The following is an 18,755-nucleotide window of genomic DNA, read 5'->3' as shown; positions in this document are numbered from 1 at the left end:
TCATCTCTGCCACACATTATGTTTTGAACACCTTTCCTTTTTTGCAGGGATTAGTTGTACTGACCTGCCTGACATGCTCCATTTGCTGCCATTTTACTTATCTCTGCCACCGTCAGATCTGTTGTAACAAGTCAGTACATAACTGAAAAGAAACAATGACTTCAATCAACCATTGATGTTATATATCATGTACCTTTTCCAAGCAACAAACCTGTGAACAAACTAATACCTTATCTGTCATCCTCCTTGAGAGACTTGCTTTAAACTGCCTGAGTTTTTTCTGTTAAGGGTGCATTCCTTCTCTCCGGTAAGATGAGCTGTGTTCACAGACTATGATTTCTGGAAGCACTCCCACTCAGTGCCGCCTGAGGGCCTGAATGTTGTAGGCATCAAACGTTGAAGTGTCTCCAGTTTCTCTGACTCTTTAATGATATCATGACTGTACATAACAGAATATTCAACGTCTCCATAACTTTACAGGGAAGAACATTATCCTGAAATTGCTCGATAGTTTTTTGCAGATTGTTGAACCTCTGCCCATCTTTTCACACCCACTGGTGGTTCTGACCTGCTGTTAATTAACCTTTAGTAACTGCAACATGTTCCTCAAACTCTTTACTTTTAGCACCATTCATACCCCTTTCTTTGTCCCCATATTTTTCATGAAGTAGTCAAATATCTCACTTTTAACAGCTGATGTTTTCTGTGTTCTATTGAGAATAAAATGTGGGTTTTTGAGTTTGGCAAATCGTTGTTGTTTGCTGAAGCCTCATCAGAAATGGTCTCCATGGAAGGGTGGCTGTCAAGAAGCTATTCTTAAGGAAGGGAAACAGGGAGAAAAGGCTGAGCTATGCCAAATGACACAAGAAGTGGACTGAAAATCAGTGGCAACAGGTCTTATGGAGGGATGAATCCTCCCCAGAGCCCGGACCTCAACATTATTGAAGCAGTGTGGGATCATCTGACAGAGAACGGAACAAAAGGCAGAAAACATCCAAAGAAGAGCTTTGGGATGTCCTTCAAGAAGCCTGGAGAACTATTCCTGAAGACTCCTTAAAGAAATGACAAGAAAGCTTGTCTACAAGGGTTCGGGCTGTGTTGGAGAATAAAGGAGCTCAGACCAAATATTGACCTCGGTCCTCAGATCACTACATTGGCCTCCTGTGAGTCAAAGGATAGATTTCAGAATCTTACTGCTGGTCAACAAAGCACTGAGCTGTCCTGGAGCAAAATACATGCAAAAATAGGACTTATTAGTTTACTATGAGGCATCCAGACCCCTCAGGTCACCTGGAACAGGTTTACTATGTGTTCCCAGGACCGAACAGGTTACTCCTCACCTGTGGAACACATCCTGAATACCTGAGGTCTGCTCAAAATGTCAGATCATTTCAATCTGGACTGAAAATGCTGTAGTTTCCTGCAGAATTCTCATCAATTTAATAATCAATTCCATCCATCCATCCATTTTCTATTCCCGCTTAATCCGTCGGTCGGGTTGCTGGGGGGCTGGAGCCAATCCCAGCAGTCACCGGGCGAGAGGCGGGGTACACCCTGGACAGGTATCCTTTGATATCTATTCTTTTAATTTCCTTGTGGGATTTTAATGTGATTTAATGGGACACTTGAAATTTCCACATCTCTTTACATTTTATTGGTTTTCTTTGTCCTTTTACAGTCAGGGCGAGCCCATCACATGGCCTTGGCCTCGGCCAGGTACACATTCCTTCACTCATTTACCAGTTTCATTTCCTTGGAAACCTATGTGTAACTGGAGATGGAGAAACACTGTAGAAGTGAGAGGGAGCAGATTCAAGTGCGTGGGTGTAAAGGAGCTACAAACATTCACATCTGTTTACAGGAGTGAAGCAGAAACTTTTTAAGCCTTTAAGAAGAACAGCGCCTTTCTCACTTCAGACCTGCCACACACGGCATTGTTTTTCTCCTTCGGTTAGGTTTATGATGCCATGTAACAGAGGCTTTTAGTTGCTTACAAGTTACCCTGCTTCTTTCCGGACAACACAGATAATCGCACACCCTTCTGTTGGAGTGTTTTTTGTTGGTTTAGAGCGGTTCTATAACCTTTTACAGCTCCATGAGCTTTAATGACTCTTATTCTGAGGTCTTGAGAGCTCAGCTTGGTTTGTGTTGTAAGACACTTCCAATAACATGTTGTGAAAATCTGAATGTTGCAGTTTCCTGCTCTTTCACTGCGGTCTCATGAGAAATTGTGAAACAGTCACTCCTCTTTTTTTGTGGCCAGAAATGGATTCCAGCTGAAAGTGCTTTTATCCCTGAGGTGTTGGTTTCGTTTTTATGGAAGGGGCAGGACTTCTTGTAATGTAAAACGGTGCTTTCAAACATGTAATGGATGTAGTTAGAGGATCTAATTTAAGCCTGGCCAAGTCCTTTTTAATGCATAATGCATTTTAATGCAACCAGCAAGCGAATATCAATATTAACTGGAAAATGAAATAACATCAAACTCACTCTGAAAGCCAGAGAGATCAATGTTTCATGTCCATGTACATAGAAAAAAGAAAGTCATACATTGTAATGGCTACTTCTAGAGGTTTATTCATCTTTAATACATAATTCTGTATGTTTGATATATTTGTTTGATGGAGTTAAGGCACACCATGGTAAGTATTAATCTTGATGACACTGTGGATAATGTGAATTTATTAATTTATTAATCTATCTATCTATTCATTCTTTCATCTATTCATTTATCATTATTAAAAAGGACACTCAGTTATTAGAAGAATTACGGTGCTTTGAAACACAAAACTGGATGAGGAACAGTTTGGTTGATGCTGCCCTCAAGATGTTCTGTTTGATTGTTGAATTTTACTGACTTATTCATTGAGCATTTTACACAGCATATGTGCAGATATTCCATCCACACAGATCATGATTTTACCTTTCTCCAAAACAAAAACAGCTTATGTGACTTTCTATAAAATGTAAGGAGGATATTCTGTAACTGCCTAGATTTCACCAAGTTGGTTGTAGGTAGTTCTTAACGTTGCCATGAAAAGGATGTTTATTATTTAGGGTATGCAGTGAGCCTTAGGAAATTGTATCAATGTCTTTGTCGTATCCTGTCACATTATGTTTAAGTATGTTGTCACAGACCCACTGTTTCCTGAGAGCGGGTCTGATTAAATGTTAGTAATTTCCTACATTTAACTGTTTTTTGAACTACTCATTCGTGTGTTATTGGATTACGTAACTTCAATATCTAATTAGCCAATCAGTGTCGAGCAGGGGTCAGTTCGTCAGCCTACAGAGTAACCAGCGGGGCTAACTGACTGAGAGGTGGAAGTTTAATTAGCTCAGTTGAGTTGCTGTTATAAATTTCACAACCAGGGAATTTTATCGTCAGGGTGTACATTGGACAAAAGGGAGAGTAGGCAATGTTTTAGTGCTAATTCATGCGACCACTGTATTTATAAAAGTGAACTCTGTCGCCAAGATGTTGACCAGAAGCTAACTGGGTAGCATTGTGCTAAAAACGAAGCTAATTGGATACAGTTGTGCTAATGTGGTAGCATTGTGCTAAAAACGAAGCTAATTGGATACAGTTGTGCTAATCTAGAAGCTAATGAGATAGTATTGTGCTAAAAACTAAGCTAATTATATACAGTTGTGCTAACCTGGAAGCTAATGAGATAGTATTGTGCTTAAAACGAAGCTAATTTGATACAGTTGTGCTAATCGGGAAGACAGTTTGTTCATTGAAGACCGAAATTAAAGTTATTGTAAGCTAACTTAGTGTTTGTGAATTGTGAATGTTGTTGTGCTTTAGGTACTGCCGCACAAGCTGTTCAATTAGGAAACTAAGGAAAAGTAACTTCATTCCACTAGGCCCGAGGCTGCATCTGTACATGGACAGAGTGATGTACGGACTCTCCCAACACACTGTGCATTTTAAACCTCAGGTTTGCATTTTCAGAAGGAACTGTGAGTACAAATACAGTTTCCACTGGAGGATGTCAATTGAGCTCCAAGCAGCGCGCCAACCTCGTGGTCCCACGAACTGAGTGATAAAAATACCTGGACATTGGTTGTGTTATATTGTTATATATGTGTTTATTTTAGGGGTTCAAGGACATTATAAAAGACAACACAATCTCCTAGAAACACGCTACGTTTTCAAGCATCACACATGCTTGAGCTAGGATCGGATCCTGAATGTCAAAGGATGATACGATTGGCCCTGTGTACCAGTTCTGTGCCTGACAACCTCACTTCTCCGTCAGTAAGTGGGAAATTCAGTTAGACTGAGGGTGTTGACCAGATGTGGCGACAACGTCACGGAACATACGTCCACCAGCAGCGACGTTACGGTGCCCTACCTTAGAAATTCATCATAAATGTATACCGTACTAAACCAACTGGACTTAAAACTTTAAGAAGTTGCTGTTCTGGCTGATTTATTTTGGCCAGATTATACACAGTTGTAGATTAAGTGCTTAAAATTAATTAATTTTACTACTCACATGCAACTGTTAGCCAGTTAAACTGACTTACATTAGCTTGTGAACCCCCCAAGACAATAAAAAGTACTTTTCTGTGAACATGGACATGAAACTTTCCTAAATAACTGCAGTTGACTGGAATTCTGTCTCCAGCAGCAACTGAGAAGAAGGAGCAGCTGGTTGCTGCCAGGCTTTACCTGTGCATCACTGCCCTCTTGTGGTAATTCAGGACACCAGCGTCCTTCTCCAGTAACTGTGGGAAGATTTTTTTCCTGCCATGAAATACCTTTTCTACCTTAATTGCTAAAATAAACACTTTGCAGTTTGATTTAATAAAAATTATTATTATCAGAGAGACAGTTTCTGCCCTCTTTCTGTTGAACTTTGGACTACAGGTGAAACAAATGCTAGCAGGCCTTTCCAAAGCTACACCCTACGTTTTATAAAGAATAAGTCGCCCAAGCAGCGAAAAGCCAGCAAAAAGAGCTGAGAACCTGAGTCCCTTTGACTTATCAGCTGTTGGTCCGGGAGGAACAGGGAGAGTCTTCTTCTGACTTAGGAGATGACGAATAATGGACATATGGCATGACTGGTGTCCACAAACGCTCTGAACCTCTCAGTCTCTCCTGGAACCCAACTGAACAGCTCTGGTATCTTTATTTTTGTGGTCAAACATGATGCATTATGTGCTGAAACAAGGTTTCACTGGCACCAAAAAGGTGTCGCCTCGGTGACACTAAAAACCACAGGCGAAAAAGCTGCTGCTTTTTATGAAGATGCTACAGGAAACACCGAGTGGTGTGATGACACTGAGCCTGTCGGAGGTGTTGAGCTGGACATGAACGACTGAGCGTGTTTGCAGACCAAATGCACACATTATGTCAGCCAAGTACGTCACAGCCGTGGCACACTTGGCTGTATGATACGAGTCTTTAAAGATCAGACATGTTGGATGGGGAACGTCAGCTCAGAGCCATTTTCATGTGTCATCCAGACATTTTTCATTCTTTAAGGTTCTTCTAAGGTTATTTCTGTTGAATTAGATTGAGATAATTAAAATATATCATATTTATTCAAGGAAACCTGCAGATCGTATTATAGCTTTGATTCGGTTATCGGTCCTGAGCATGCAGAGAACTATGGGATGTTTCAGGGTCACCTGAGCCACCCCTAACTATAAGCTTTATGAAAAAGGAAAGTTTTAAGCCTGATCTTAAAGGTAGAGAGGGTTCCTCTGCTTCCTGAAGCCAAACTGGTTCCACAGAGAGGGGCCTGATAGCTGAAGGCTCTGCCTCCCATTCTGCTTTTAGAAACTCTAGGAACCACGAGTAAACCTGCAGTCTGAGAGAGAAGCGCTCTGTTAGGAAAATATCCAACTCTGAGATCTTTAAAGTATGATGGAGCTCGATCATTAAGAGCTTTATATGTGAGAAGAAGAATTTAAAATTCTGTTCTGGATTTAACAGGGAGCCAATGAAGAGAAGCTAAAACTGGAGAAATATGAACTCTGCTGTTAGATCTCATCAGAACTCTGGCTGCAGCATTTTGGATCAGCTGGAAGAGTTTTTTTGGACATCACAATAATAAAGATATACAGTAGTCCGATCTTTAAGTAACGAATGCATGGAGCAGTTTTTCTGCATCACTCAAACAGGAGGTTCCTGATTTTAACAATATTACAAAGGTGAAAGAAGGCAGTCCTGGAAACCTGTTTAATATGCGAGTGAAAGGACAGATTCTGGTAAAAAAAATAACTCCAAGGTTCCTCACTGCAGTACGAGAAGCCAAAGAAATGCTATATAGAGTAACTGTATCGCTAAACAGCGTCTTCCTCGAGTCGAAAGGCAAGAACTTTAGTTTCATCTGAATTTAAAAGCAACATCTTCAGCATAATCCGGTCTTTTGTTGTCATATAACTATCTGAAAGTCATCTGCTGTCTGAAAAAATACCTAACTGAAGTATTTACAAAGATCCAGGAAGTCTGCAGTTGGTTTCAAACTTCCCCAGTTTTAGGAAGATGAAATATGTTTTTAGGCTATTTAAATGCTGCTTTTTCTTGTGTCCTTCAGTGGCATCAAGCTTGTCTTACAGGTCATTGGACACCGTCACCCGTGAGGCCTTTTATAGACAACTGTGTCCCTTCTTGATTATATCCACAGGTTTCGGTCACCAGTTTCAGAGGTTTGGGAGCCTTTTCAGAGATGAGCGACCCAGACTTACGGATCATCTTTTAAACAAAGCCTGCTTTATTTTGCTGATGTAGTTTTTAAAATGTGCCTTCAGAAATGTGTAGAAACTTTAATTTGACTTGACAGTCGGGCACAGATGGGAGCATAAAAGAGTCATAAAAGAGTCTTTTAATCTGAAACATTCTCAAAATCTATGAGAAATTCAACTAAAAAAACTTTATTTGTCTAAACTCAAGTCTATGATGTGAGAACATGAGGGAAAAGTCTTTCCTTATGAAGCTGCTAACAGCTGTCTGACTGAGGAGGGCAACATTGGTCTACAAAAGGACTGTTCAGTCACATTTGACAAAAATGCAATAAAAACAGGAAGCTTTAGCCTCCCTTTAATGTATAAATCACTCTTTTGATTGTTTTTGGTGCTTGTTGGGTGTCATTGTGTAATTCAGCTTGGAATATACAACTATACTGGATTGATCCTTTTATTGTGCTTTTTTGCTTTTACTTTAAAAGAAAATGTCATTACCTCCGATGCATGGGCTTGATAAACACTAGTGACTGCAACCAGTCACGCACACTGAGTGGTAGCAGTCGGACTAAGGAACTGTAAGTTATGTTGCAAATAAGTTACTCTGCAGCCGGTATGTTGACACTAACCCATAAACAGGAAGCTTCATACAACTGGAATGAGTAAATCATTAGGTGGCAGTTCTCATCAACTTTTACCAGGTTTCACACAGACAGGAAGCTGTATTTTCCTCTTCAGCGTTCATCCTAAACAGAAAGAGGAAGTCTTGTGCGCTCACAGGCTGCGCCTCCAGTACTCTGCGCTGAGAGGAGAAGACGGGTCTCTGCCACATGGACATCTACCAGGAAGCAGTCGATTATCTGGAGGCACAACATGTACCAGGTGATTGTTTGTTAAAGAGGCAGAAATATCTTTGCTAAAATCCTGTGAGTCGTGCACAACGGCACCGTCACTAACTGAGCGACACTAATGTGGGGGTGTGCAGAAGTGATCGAATATGTTCTCATAACCTTTTTGCATTTTTGTGTGTGTTGCAGTGGAAGAAGAAGCGGACGTCTTGGACGAGGATGTTTTCCAGGAGGAGGCAGTGTCCTGTTTTCTCTCACCTCTTAACACGGAGAGCGTAGACTTCCCCGACACTCCAGTGAGTTCACATTTCATCCACATCAAGTGTTTCCAATCACTCACTAGACTTCCTACGGTTTCTTGTTTTCTCTTGTGGGCATTTAGTCTTTCAGTGACTTAATTTCCATAACACCAGTAGGAAAACTGAGAAAGATTCAAGGCTAAATGGGGAATATAAGATTTATGGAAATGTTTCGAGCTGCATCTCGTATTTTACAACAGAAAGTTCCATATATCGATATATGTATCGACATATGTATGTATTTTAATGCAACATAAAGGGACCAGATGTTAAATATACCATCAACATGCTCACAGTGCTTAACTTTGTCTCCACAAAGCACCAAAGGAGGACCTGCCTCATGTCACATTGAAAGTTAATTAACGTCTACATTCATTTTATCAGCCTATGCGTTGTACACAGGAACATGCATTATTACCACCTTTTCTTGAATTTCTGAAACATATTTGGTGTTTTGCTGTTTAAAAAAGTACAGAAACAGAACGTAGAGGAACTCGCACCGAGAGAAAAAACAGCCAAATGTGTCAGTTTGTAAGCAGAAGTAGTAGGAAGGCATTTTTTATAGCTGTAACACGTGGAAGAAAACGACACTACAGAAGAGTAAAGCTGAAGTGAAGAGCTGCAGCATCATCCCGTAGTTATCCTGCTAATAAGCAACAAACACACAAAGTATTATCATTTAAAGATCTTGAAATGTTTATCTCCCCCGTAAATCTCCTGAAAATGCCACTGCAAAGTGATGCAGGCTGTTTATTTGTGCCACTGTTGCCCCATTTGTTGCTTCACAGAATGAGCTGTCTTGTGAAATCTTTGCTGAATGTTTGTGGTGCAGACTCCATGCAGCCCAGAGGAAATGCTGGAGAGGAGGCTCGTGGTCCTCAAAGGCATCCTGGAGAGCGAGGAGGTTTATCTCAGAGAGCTGGACGCCCTGCTGATGGTATCTTTAACACAAATCTTGTTTCTTTTCTCTTATCTACCCTTTAGCCAGCAAAGGGCCACAAGCTATTCTTATTCAAAACTGGTGCAGCAACATGCAGTGTTCTGTGGCTTAAATTAACACCCTGCTATCACCAATGTTGAGCTTCCTTTTGATTGTTCAGCAGTAACCTCAAAAATGTGTTAGTAATAGTGTTAATGAGCTCCTTGTGAACTACTGTCAGAAACGCTCAGCTCTTATCCACATACATGCACCAATGAAATGTTCATTCTTCTTGTTTTATGAACGTTTAGTCGCCTCTCCCAGTTTGTGGCAACTCGTCCTGAGCTGTTTTGGCTAATGCTAACTAGTACTAACCCTGTTAGCCTCGCTGAGCCTGCTGTTTCTTTACACTTAGACTTTTTATGATAGAAATGACCTTGATAGAACATGAATGAGTGAGATTTACATGTGTTCATTACCTAGAGTGAACCAGACTAACTGATTGATGTCTATCACAGGGGTCTGCAACCTTTATTTTGTTAAGAATAAGAGCCATATTTGCTACCTCTCCCACCAAATAAAATTAATCTGAAGCCACAAAAGCTAATGATAAAATGGACTTTTATGTGCAGGCCTGTTTGAAATGGATTAAACACGGAACTGTGATACATAGAACTATTCTTAGAGGATAAGAAGTAACTTTGAAATAAATAAAACGTACGGGTGCAGCCTAATAAAAAGAATAAACAGTCTGATGTCAACTCCTTCTGGGTGTTTTTTCCGCTCAGCCGTGTAACCATGGCGCCCGAATACCAAACAAAACCATTTCAGCTCGTGTTTTTCACGTTATGTATATTTATATTTATATTTCGCGTCTTATATTCTGTGTTATAAAGTCCTGCTTTAATAGTCAAATCTTTGTCTGCATCATTGTGGTTAAAGCTAGCTAAATGAGTCCGCCTCTGACAGACTGAACTCGACAGTTTATTTTTAACGCTCACCAAACCACCCAGTCCCACAGTGCATGTGTCACCTCTCTGGGCGAGCGTGGGATCTCAATCGCAGAGGAGTTCCTCTAAAAGAATATTTAGTTCTGGTGATTAGTGTAATATTTCCCCATTAAGGCAGGAAATGATTGAACTATTATGAGTTTATGTTTAAGGTTATTTTTCTGTCTCTATCATCAACTGCAGCACCAACTTGTTTCCCCTTTTCCACAAGATGTGACTCATTTAACAAAAATAAAACAAAATATGGATGTGAGAATTAAACTGAAAGTTAGTGTTGCTGTTCTAAACACTCAGAAGGGTGTTTACACATACATGTTCTCACTTTCCCACACTTCTCTTTTTTTATTCTGATTTTCTGAAAAACAGCTTGTTTTTACCCACATGTGGGTTTTTTTAACCTCCGTTTTAACAGCTCGGTTATTCCACTGTTTTAAATATCTTTGTCTGTAGCCCATGAAGGCTCTGCGGGCGTCAGCTGGAACCTCCCAGCCCGTGTTGTCCAGTCAACAGGTCCAAACCATTTTCTACCAGGTTCCTGAGCTCAGAGATGTTCATCAGAGCTTCTACTCAAGCCTGAAGGCCCGTCTAAGCGCCAACTGCCAGTCAGAGTTCAGCTTTGGGGAGGAAACGGCGATGAGATGCAGACCCTTTGAGCTGGAGGTGGGGGACCTTTTCCTGAAAATGGTGAGTTTGCTTTTATTTTGCTCCAGTTTTGGGTTTTCACTTATGAAAATGCTGCGACATTTGAATGGAATAGAGCCATAATGTTTGTAAATTTCAAGAAAGGAGGGATATTTATGGGGAAAATGGTGCATTGTAAGTGGATGAAGATAGGAGATGGGTATGGGTCCTCCTGGAGTGTAGACGCTGGTGATGGCAGAGCCAGAAGATAGCTGAGATGCTAGAGACACCCTGGAGAACCAAAACAGGGAGGAGGAGGTGGGCTGCAAAACAGATCATAAAAGATGGAATAAAAAAACTGCACCAGCAATTACAAGCACTAAGAGCTGATTGGTTCAGGGAAGTCAGGCAAAAAGATGGCTTGATGACAGCAGTGATGTCGAGACTGAGGATAGAATACACATGTAGGAATAGCCCAAATTCACCATCGATGAGTAGAAACAGACCATCATGTAACAGGACAATGATCCAAAGCACAGCAGCAAATCTACGGAAAAAGAAAAGAATCAAGATGTTGCAATGGTCCAGAACTCAACCTGATTGAAATGTTGTGGCGGGACCTTAAGAGAGCGCAGCGTGAATGGATCCAGCCAGTCAGCCCTTAACATCTGTCTGCTTCTTCCTTTTCTCTGAGCTCTCATATGTCATCCTTTAAAACAGCTGAAATCAGCCAGTCTCATTCTCCAGTGGAAAACTGCTCTGTGACTAGTGAAGAATTTCAGGCAATTTTAGCCTTTTTACTTCATGTTTCCCACAACAAGCAGCCAACATGAATGCATGAACCAGAAGGTCAGAGTTCAAGCCCCAACGTTCCAACCAAGTATGCATGCTGAGGATCAAAAGATGCTTGTTTTTGCAGGTTAACCACATCAGTCTGTACGGAGGCTTTATTGAAAACTACGAGAAAGCTGCTGAAATTGTCAGGAAGGGCACACATTCAGATCCTCGCTTTCGAACCATTGCAGAGGTACTAAAGGTTCTTGATCCGCAGTAGTAGTCATCAGAAATGATCGATGAGCGTCATTTTATTGGTTGCTTTTTTCAGAGCATGATGTCCAACCACAGCGCAGACAAAGCTCGGACTAAATACACATTTGAAGGTACGTTCTGTAGGTGCGTTTTTACTGGCTACGCATTAAGCTGTCAGTGTCTAAATGCTGGTTTTCTCTTTACAGCTCTACTGTACAAGCCTTTGGACAGAATAACCAAGACCACGTTAGTGCTGCATGTGAGAAAACCCTGGATAATTTCATATGTTTCTCTGTAGCTCCATCATTTAATGCAATGCCCCATAAAAGATTCCAGCTTGACCTCGGTGCACGTGACTGTTTTTGTTGACTTCTTTTCTTTGTGTGTAAACCTGTGACTTGGCATCCTCTTTGTGGTCTTGTAGGATCTCCTGAAGACGACACCAGAGGAGCATCGAGATTACGCAGCCTTACAGGAAACTCTAAGATTGTCTCGCAGCTTCCTGTCTGGTGTCAACGAGAGTTTACAAAGTAAACGGGAGGTCATGCTCAGTCATGGCATGGTGAGCCTTGAGTTGTAGGAAGAGATATTAAACTGCATGTGGGCCTGTCCTTAATCGCCTCTCATTTCTGATAATACAATGTATAAATGTAGGTGTGCGAGTCATAATGCACCCCAGCATGTAATGTGTGCGTGCGTGTGTGTGTGTGTGTGTGTGTGTGTGTGTGTGTGTGTGTGTGTGTGTGTGTGTGTGTGTGTGTGTGTGTGTGTTCGAGCAGAGGCGTCAGCTGATGCGTGACGGTTTTGTCGTGGATGCGAGCGAAGGAGATCGCAGCCTGCGTCATCTTTTTCTTTACACCGACCTGCTGCTGTGCACCAGATTCAAACATGCAGGAAGAGGGTGAGTGGGGTGAGAGAAAAACACAGGGCATTATGGGAAATGTGGTCAATATTTTTAGCTTGTAACGGAAGCAGTATGCATCAGCCTGATTCTCAGCTGTTATAAAAGCCTTATAACACGTTAGGATGGTCAAATCATCCTTGTTTAAATGCATAAAAAAATCTGAAATACAAATACTTAATTCTCTTTTTGACATGAGTGTTTCTTCCAGGAAGCAGGACCAGTACAGGTTCTGCTGGTATCTGCCTCTGGCTGGTCTCAGGCTTCACTGTGTTGCAGAACAGGAACGACCAGCGGACACAAACGTCCGCTTACACACCATAAGAACCAAGATGTACCTGCTGTGGCAGCAGCTACAGCGGCATTTGGTGCGTTACTGAGACACTGTCTGACTCTTTTTTTTTTTTTTAAACCAGATGTGTGAAATATAAACATCTCTCTGTTTAAAGAAAGGTTCCAAGAGTCTGTCTATGGTAGCCCGTAGCAGGAAGAAGCTGGAACAAATGGAGCTGATGATGCTCACACACTCTCCTCTTTACAGACTGGAGCTGCACAGCCCCAGTGGCAAGGTACACAAACATGCTCACATGCGGTTTTATCAGTACAGTTGCACAAAGCAAAGTTATAACAGGCTTTGTTTGTCCTACAGAGTCACACTTTCCTCTTCTCCTCCCTGTATGAACTACAAGAATGGAGGGAAGCCATCCACAAACTCACCACAGACAGTGAGTTCACAGCTAATCTGGAGGCCTCCAGTATAATTACCGTTTATACACAGATAAATCTATGGATCCATGAAAATGAATGGATGTTTTTATAAGTAACTAATTTAGAAGATAATTTTCTAAATTCAAACCAAGCGCAGGAACATGCTTGCTTTTTAGTCACATAAGCAACTTGCTCTGTTGTACTTGGAGGACTCCACCAGGTGACTCCACCAGCTTGGCGGTCATTTTTGAGGACGTGTACAAACGACGCTCTAAACAAACTGGATATGTGAGGCAGCCATGATAAACACGCCTATTTGTAATTAAAAGCGAGTTTATTCGTGCCCTGAGAGTAAAAAAGGATCATTTTACCCGCTGAGGTGTGACCATAGCTTCGGTGAAACCAGCTCACCTCAGAGGTTGTGCATCAACTTTCATACCATAAACACAGAATTGTGAGACGTAACGAAGGTCCAACACTCCTTTGGTCAGCTGTGATAAAAGTTAACGTTCAGTGTAAGTTAGACACCAGCCTCAAAGTGATTAGAAAGGGTTAAAGATGTCAAAGGAAGTGTCGCCTCTCGGCAGCCGTTCTTTAAGCTCAGATCATTTAAATTTTCCATGTGCAACAAAAGTTAATAACTAGCTGGGGCAGCGGTTTTCTCTCAGAATAGGGAGCAACTTCAGCTTCTGTAGCATCGCTTACTGGTTTGTGGACGGCCATCATGAAGGCTTGAGTTGGGCTGTCACAATCTTGTTTGACCACATTTGAATATGGATGAGTGCTAAGCTAACTTCTGGAGCAGAATATCAGGGTGAACAAGGTGCGTGTGGAATTCACTTTAACCGATACTTGAATGTGATGCTTAATTCTTCCCACTTTATACATCGTACACATTCTACAAAGTTCAACGAGTACAACAAGTGAGTAAGTGCAGGTTAGTCTGTTCTGATGGGACTCCAGTAAACCAAAGAAGAAGAGGATTCCAGTGAATTTAAACCTGTCTGAAACAAAGCAAAGTTGTTGTTTGAGGCTTGATATTTTCTTGGAACACATTTTCCTGATGAAACACTAGATCCTCGAACCTCTTCGGGTCTCTAAAATGTAACAAGACAGAAATCTTCAGCATGAAGAAAGAGATTGGAACGTGTATCAGAAATGTTTAGGCCTCATCAGAGTAAGTTTAGAAAACAGATTTCAGTTCTTCCACAGTTAACGATGATGTCAGGATCACTGCTATCTGTTCAGTCCTTTGGATGAGTAACACCATCTCTTTCTTCCATGCCTGTAGTACAACCACCATGTTCCCATCAGTGTTAATGAATTCCAGCTGCTGTCGGTGAAGATGGTGCTGAAGATTTCTGTCTTGTTGGATTTTAGAGACCCGAAGAGGTTAAAGGATCTGGTGTTTTTATCAGGAAAATGAGTTTTGTTGTAATCTCTTTAATCCTGTTGGGGCTCTTTATACTTTAAACATTTCCTTTTTCACATAAGAGCTGCATTTGTAAAACTTTCCCAGAGATTAGGAACTTTTGTGCTTTTCCATCAGAAGAACCAGGGTTCAAATGACATCGTCTTTGACTTTGGGCAGATTATTTCAATCCATCTCAGTCGTCTCACGGTTGATCTCAACAGTGGCTTTGAAATTTACTTTCAGCCAAGCATCCTTTGTGATTGAATTTGCTGTGCTTTGGCTTTTTTAGTCTTTCCTCAACAGCCCCATATGCAAAGCAGTAAACCACAGCTGAACGTTAGTCTCTGCTGTGCTTGCAGTTGCTGCAGAATGTCGTACCGTCCTCTGCATAACCGCTGCCTGCCAGACAGGATTGTTGCTTTTTTTTTTCTGTATAGGCGTGTGTAAACGTTAGCAACACATATTTAATGTTTCAGACTAGTTTGCTCGGTCTTCACAGATCTTTAGTCTGAGGTGGAGACACAAAAACCAGCAGCCTGAGCAAACCTTTTTAGTCCTTCGATGACGTTTCTGAGGCTAAAAGTTCATCGGTTTTATTGTAATTGTTTTTCTTTCATTCATCGGTGTCTGCTGTGTGTTGTCAGATATGGAAACCGTCCCCCCAGACCTGCTCACTCTCACCAGTGCCTGTGTGAAGCTGAGAATGACCCAGCAGCCACCTCTTCACAGCTCCAACGCTGGTAAAAGCACCGTCTCAGCCGCTCCTCCTCTGTCCTTCTCTTCCTCGCCACGGAATCACATCCTGTTAGAAATATAGTACACTCAAAGCCTGAGGTCTTCCCTTTGATCTCTTCATGCCACCTGCTGCCATGTTCAGGTGTTTCCTTCCGTATATTTTTCCTTATGCCAGCCTGGTTTGATCCAGTGAGCCGGTCTCTGTCTCTCAACAGCAGGGGACAACATGTCGCTGTGTGGGACTTTGAGTGTGGCGATCCATTCAGCTTCTGGCCTACAGGAACCAGCCTGTATGTACATTTTTCACTACAACGTTACATTTTGAATTGTACTAATGAACACGGGGGGTCATTGGATTATTTTGGGTTTGGGTTTCCTGTGTCTCAGGCGTGTATGCGTGCGTGGAAGTGGACGGCTTCGACTTTTATGGTCGGCTGGCTCAGACGCACTCTTCAATCCGCAGCCTGAACCCACACTGGGACCAGGTGTGTATGTGTCTCAGATTAAATCCAAATCATTTGAGTGAAAGTTTTATACTCCATAGATGCGATAAAGAGGGCAGGTTGTCAGCCTGTTCAGGGTAGTGAATGACTTCTGCACGTCTAGACGGCATCTTACAGGCTTTGCTGCAACTCAGAGGATTAAGACAGTCGGCCCTGTTTGATCACACTATGCTTTAAACGTTGGCAGGAACACACACACTAAATCTAACCAGAAGCCACCACTGAAGGAGCTTAAATAGGGAACAAATACAAATAGATTTAGGAAGTCTGTTTTTCCGTGTCAGTGTTAACGGCCGAATCTTTCTTTCAAACAGGAGCTGTCTTTCCAGGTGGATGGAGCACAGAACATGAAGGTGCTGTGCGTGAGTCAGTCGGACGGACAGGAGGAAACTGTCCTGGGAAGAAATACTGTAAAGGTACAAAGACACCAAATGCAAAACAAATGCTTCCCAATGACACAATAAACAGGGTTAAAACACGTAAAGTACAGCAGTAAAAAGGTTCCCACAAAGTTAGCTGATCTCCAGTGGACAGAATGTTTACACACAGTAACTGGATTATTGTACAATTTACACCGTTCATTCAGTGGTTTTATGTTTTTATTTCAATGAAACAAAATACAGATATGACACAAAACTGTTCTCAACATAACTTATGAAATCCTGAACCAAAAAGAAGAAAAATAAGCACTTTGTCACTTCTCCTCTGGCTTTTCTGACAGCTTAAATTCTTTATTCTTTATTCTTCTTCAGTCAGGCTCCAACTTTCTTGTACCGATCAGCTCTGCAGGATGAAGTCACGTCATGAACCAGTTTTTTCGATTTCTACCATTAATTTTCAAACAGATCGAGATCCAGACTGTTTGCTGGCCACGTCATTGAGTTATGTCTCCCCTGCAGAAAGGTTTGAGCGCTCTTTGCTTCGTGATGTATGATCCTCCTGAAGAACGACCTCAGCTCCACCAAACCTACTTTCAGCTGACAGAATGAGAAAAGTCTCCAAAGTTTCTAACGTCCACCTCGACTGTAGAGGAAATGGCTGCCACCTCCGCTGGTCCTTTACCTGACATCAGCCTCCTTACCATCAGTGATTCAGACACTCGTCTTGATACTTTTCACCAAACTAAAGTTCCATCATCATCTCTGTGTTCAGTGCAGATTCATCTCTGAGCATCACTTTCATCCAATCATCCACGGTCCATGACTGCTTCTCTTTAACCCGCAGTAACCCTGCTTTAGGTGTTAGTGATGTTTTTCTGGCTTTTCTGGATGTAAATCCCATCTCCTTCAGCTGGTTTCTTACAGTTCAGTCACAAACACTGACTCCTGTTTCTGCCCATGTCTTCACATTTTGACGTCTTCCTCGGTCGACCTGTATGTTTCCCATTTAGTTTGTACTCGCTCCGCATTTTAAACCCAGCTGACTGGAAACAACCTCCATCTTGAGGTAATTACCTTCTTTAATAGTCTTTTCCATAATATCCACTGACAGCTCTCGTGTTGCAGCCACGTTTCCTGCCAAACAATCAGGTGAAACAGCTTTTTTAACCACTTATTTTTAAACAAAGCAAAACAATTGAATGAAAATCCTCCAAGAGGGAGATCCGAGATGACTTTTACAAAGATCCCAGACCTTAATTAGCTTGTTAGGGTTATGGCTTGTTCAAATAATTATTAGGAAAGGTGATGCTTTATGAATACTGGTGCAACAATTAGCTGCAGTGAGCTCCTTTCAGCAGCTGAGAGCACTTAGACAATTCGGATCATTTATACCCTGAAAGCAAGAGAAGATGGACAAGATTAAAGGAAGAAAGCAACACTTTTTCAGGTAGTTGATACCTTAGATGTTAATTTGATGAAGAAAGAATAGTCGACAGGGATGGGGAAGGTCAAGTTCACGTTTGAAAGACCAAGAAAACGAGAGCTGCTAGGATTTCTGGAAAGCCCATGATCATAAAGCCTCTAAGAATCCACTCAGAGGGCTCCTAGCTTAAAACGTCAAGCATGGGGAACATTTCTCTGGTGGAGGGAATAATGGATTCAGTCAATTCTGGCAGCAAACGTGAGAAAGAGGAAGTTGAAAAGAAGATATATTCCTCGATGCACAGTTCCCTGACAAAAATTTTACTGAAAATCTGTGGATAAACCTTAAATGAGCAGCGCTTGCAACAGAACCAGAGTCTTTTTTTGCAGGAAGAATGGGCAAAAATCCCCCAAACAAGAACTGAATAATCTAACCACTACAATAAAGGTGATACTTGCCAAAGGGGGGTGCAACAAAGTTCTGTCCAACTTTACTTTCGTTGTATTTCACAATTGTAAAAGATGGAAATGAGACCAAGTTTTGACTCATTTATCTCCTGACAGCAGCACAGATTCGGACCTTTGATGCCCAGATCTTGTGTATCATGCATGTTATTCACCTTTATGCCGTTATGCAGCTGATGAGCCAGAAAAGGCTCTCAGGGAGGGCATGTATTGAACTGCTGGGAGTTATTAAATGTGAAGATGGCCTTTGATGATTGCAGATGTTGCTCTGAATCTGCTCCATGTGTTCACTTGAACGCATGATGATCATCTGGATTGATTTTAGCCTGATGAAGCCGTGTGGCATGTGTCTGCGCTGCAGGTCACGTATTATTTCACATGAGAGGAATTTAACTGTTTCTTCAACGCTCGTATAAGTATGAGGCTGTTTTTGAATATCCTGCCAGGTTGATTCTTACATGCTTACATGTGGTTTGTTTATCAGCTTGAGTCTAAAACCTTGAGTAAGCGCTGGAGAAGACGGACTCTGCAGCTGGGCCAGGTGGAGGTGACGTTCTCGCTGAAGTTCTGCCCACACCCGCTTGAACCACCCGCCTCCACAGCTCAACAGCTACCTGTATTTGGTGTCTCCGTGGAAACGGTGGCACAGTAAGTATCTGCCGACCCCCATCTGGGCGACACAAACCCGTCCAGACATGTTGAAACTGAAATCCGTGGCCCAGTTCAGAGTTTTATTTCCTTCGTGTGTCATTTTGCGACCCTACTTTCCAAAGGAGAAGCAGTTTGTGTTGTGGGAAAGTCG

At 41.8% G+C, this 18,755-nt stretch overlaps 1 protein-coding gene across 1 annotated transcript in view; it reads left to right on the top strand.

Moving 5' to 3' along the window:
* Positions 1-7,456: 7,456 nt before the first annotated feature.
* LOC140281905 (active breakpoint cluster region-related protein) overlaps positions 7,457-18,755 on the top strand; it is a 20,613-nt gene continuing 9,314 nt past the window's right edge. Inside the window, exons 1-17 of the mRNA XM_072376416.1 lie at positions 7,457-7,581; positions 7,737-7,843; positions 8,679-8,783; positions 10,226-10,459; positions 11,316-11,423; positions 11,502-11,556; positions 11,632-11,684; positions 11,850-11,987; positions 12,205-12,326; positions 12,538-12,694; positions 12,776-12,895; positions 12,976-13,051; positions 15,093-15,188; positions 15,399-15,473; positions 15,571-15,668; positions 16,001-16,102; positions 18,438-18,601. Of these exons, the coding sequence (XP_072232517.1) occupies positions 7,530-7,581; positions 7,737-7,843; positions 8,679-8,783; positions 10,226-10,459; positions 11,316-11,423; positions 11,502-11,556; positions 11,632-11,684; positions 11,850-11,987; positions 12,205-12,326; positions 12,538-12,694; positions 12,776-12,895; positions 12,976-13,051; positions 15,093-15,188; positions 15,399-15,473; positions 15,571-15,668; positions 16,001-16,102; positions 18,438-18,601 (1,862 nt within the window). The 5' untranslated portion in view covers positions 7,457-7,529. The remainder of the gene's footprint in view (positions 7,582-7,736; positions 7,844-8,678; positions 8,784-10,225; positions 10,460-11,315; positions 11,424-11,501; positions 11,557-11,631; positions 11,685-11,849; positions 11,988-12,204; positions 12,327-12,537; positions 12,695-12,775; positions 12,896-12,975; positions 13,052-15,092; positions 15,189-15,398; positions 15,474-15,570; positions 15,669-16,000; positions 16,103-18,437; positions 18,602-18,755) is intronic.

The sequence above is a fragment of the Leuresthes tenuis genome, unplaced genomic scaffold (genome assembly GCF_036924035.1).
Source record: "Leuresthes tenuis unplaced genomic scaffold, fLeuTen1.0.hap1 SCAF_22, whole genome shotgun sequence".
Lineage (NCBI taxonomy): Eukaryota > Metazoa > Chordata > Actinopteri > Atheriniformes > Atherinopsidae > Leuresthes > Leuresthes tenuis.
Note: the sequence above shows the minus strand (reverse complement) of the source record. Positions and strands in the feature narration are given on the sequence as shown.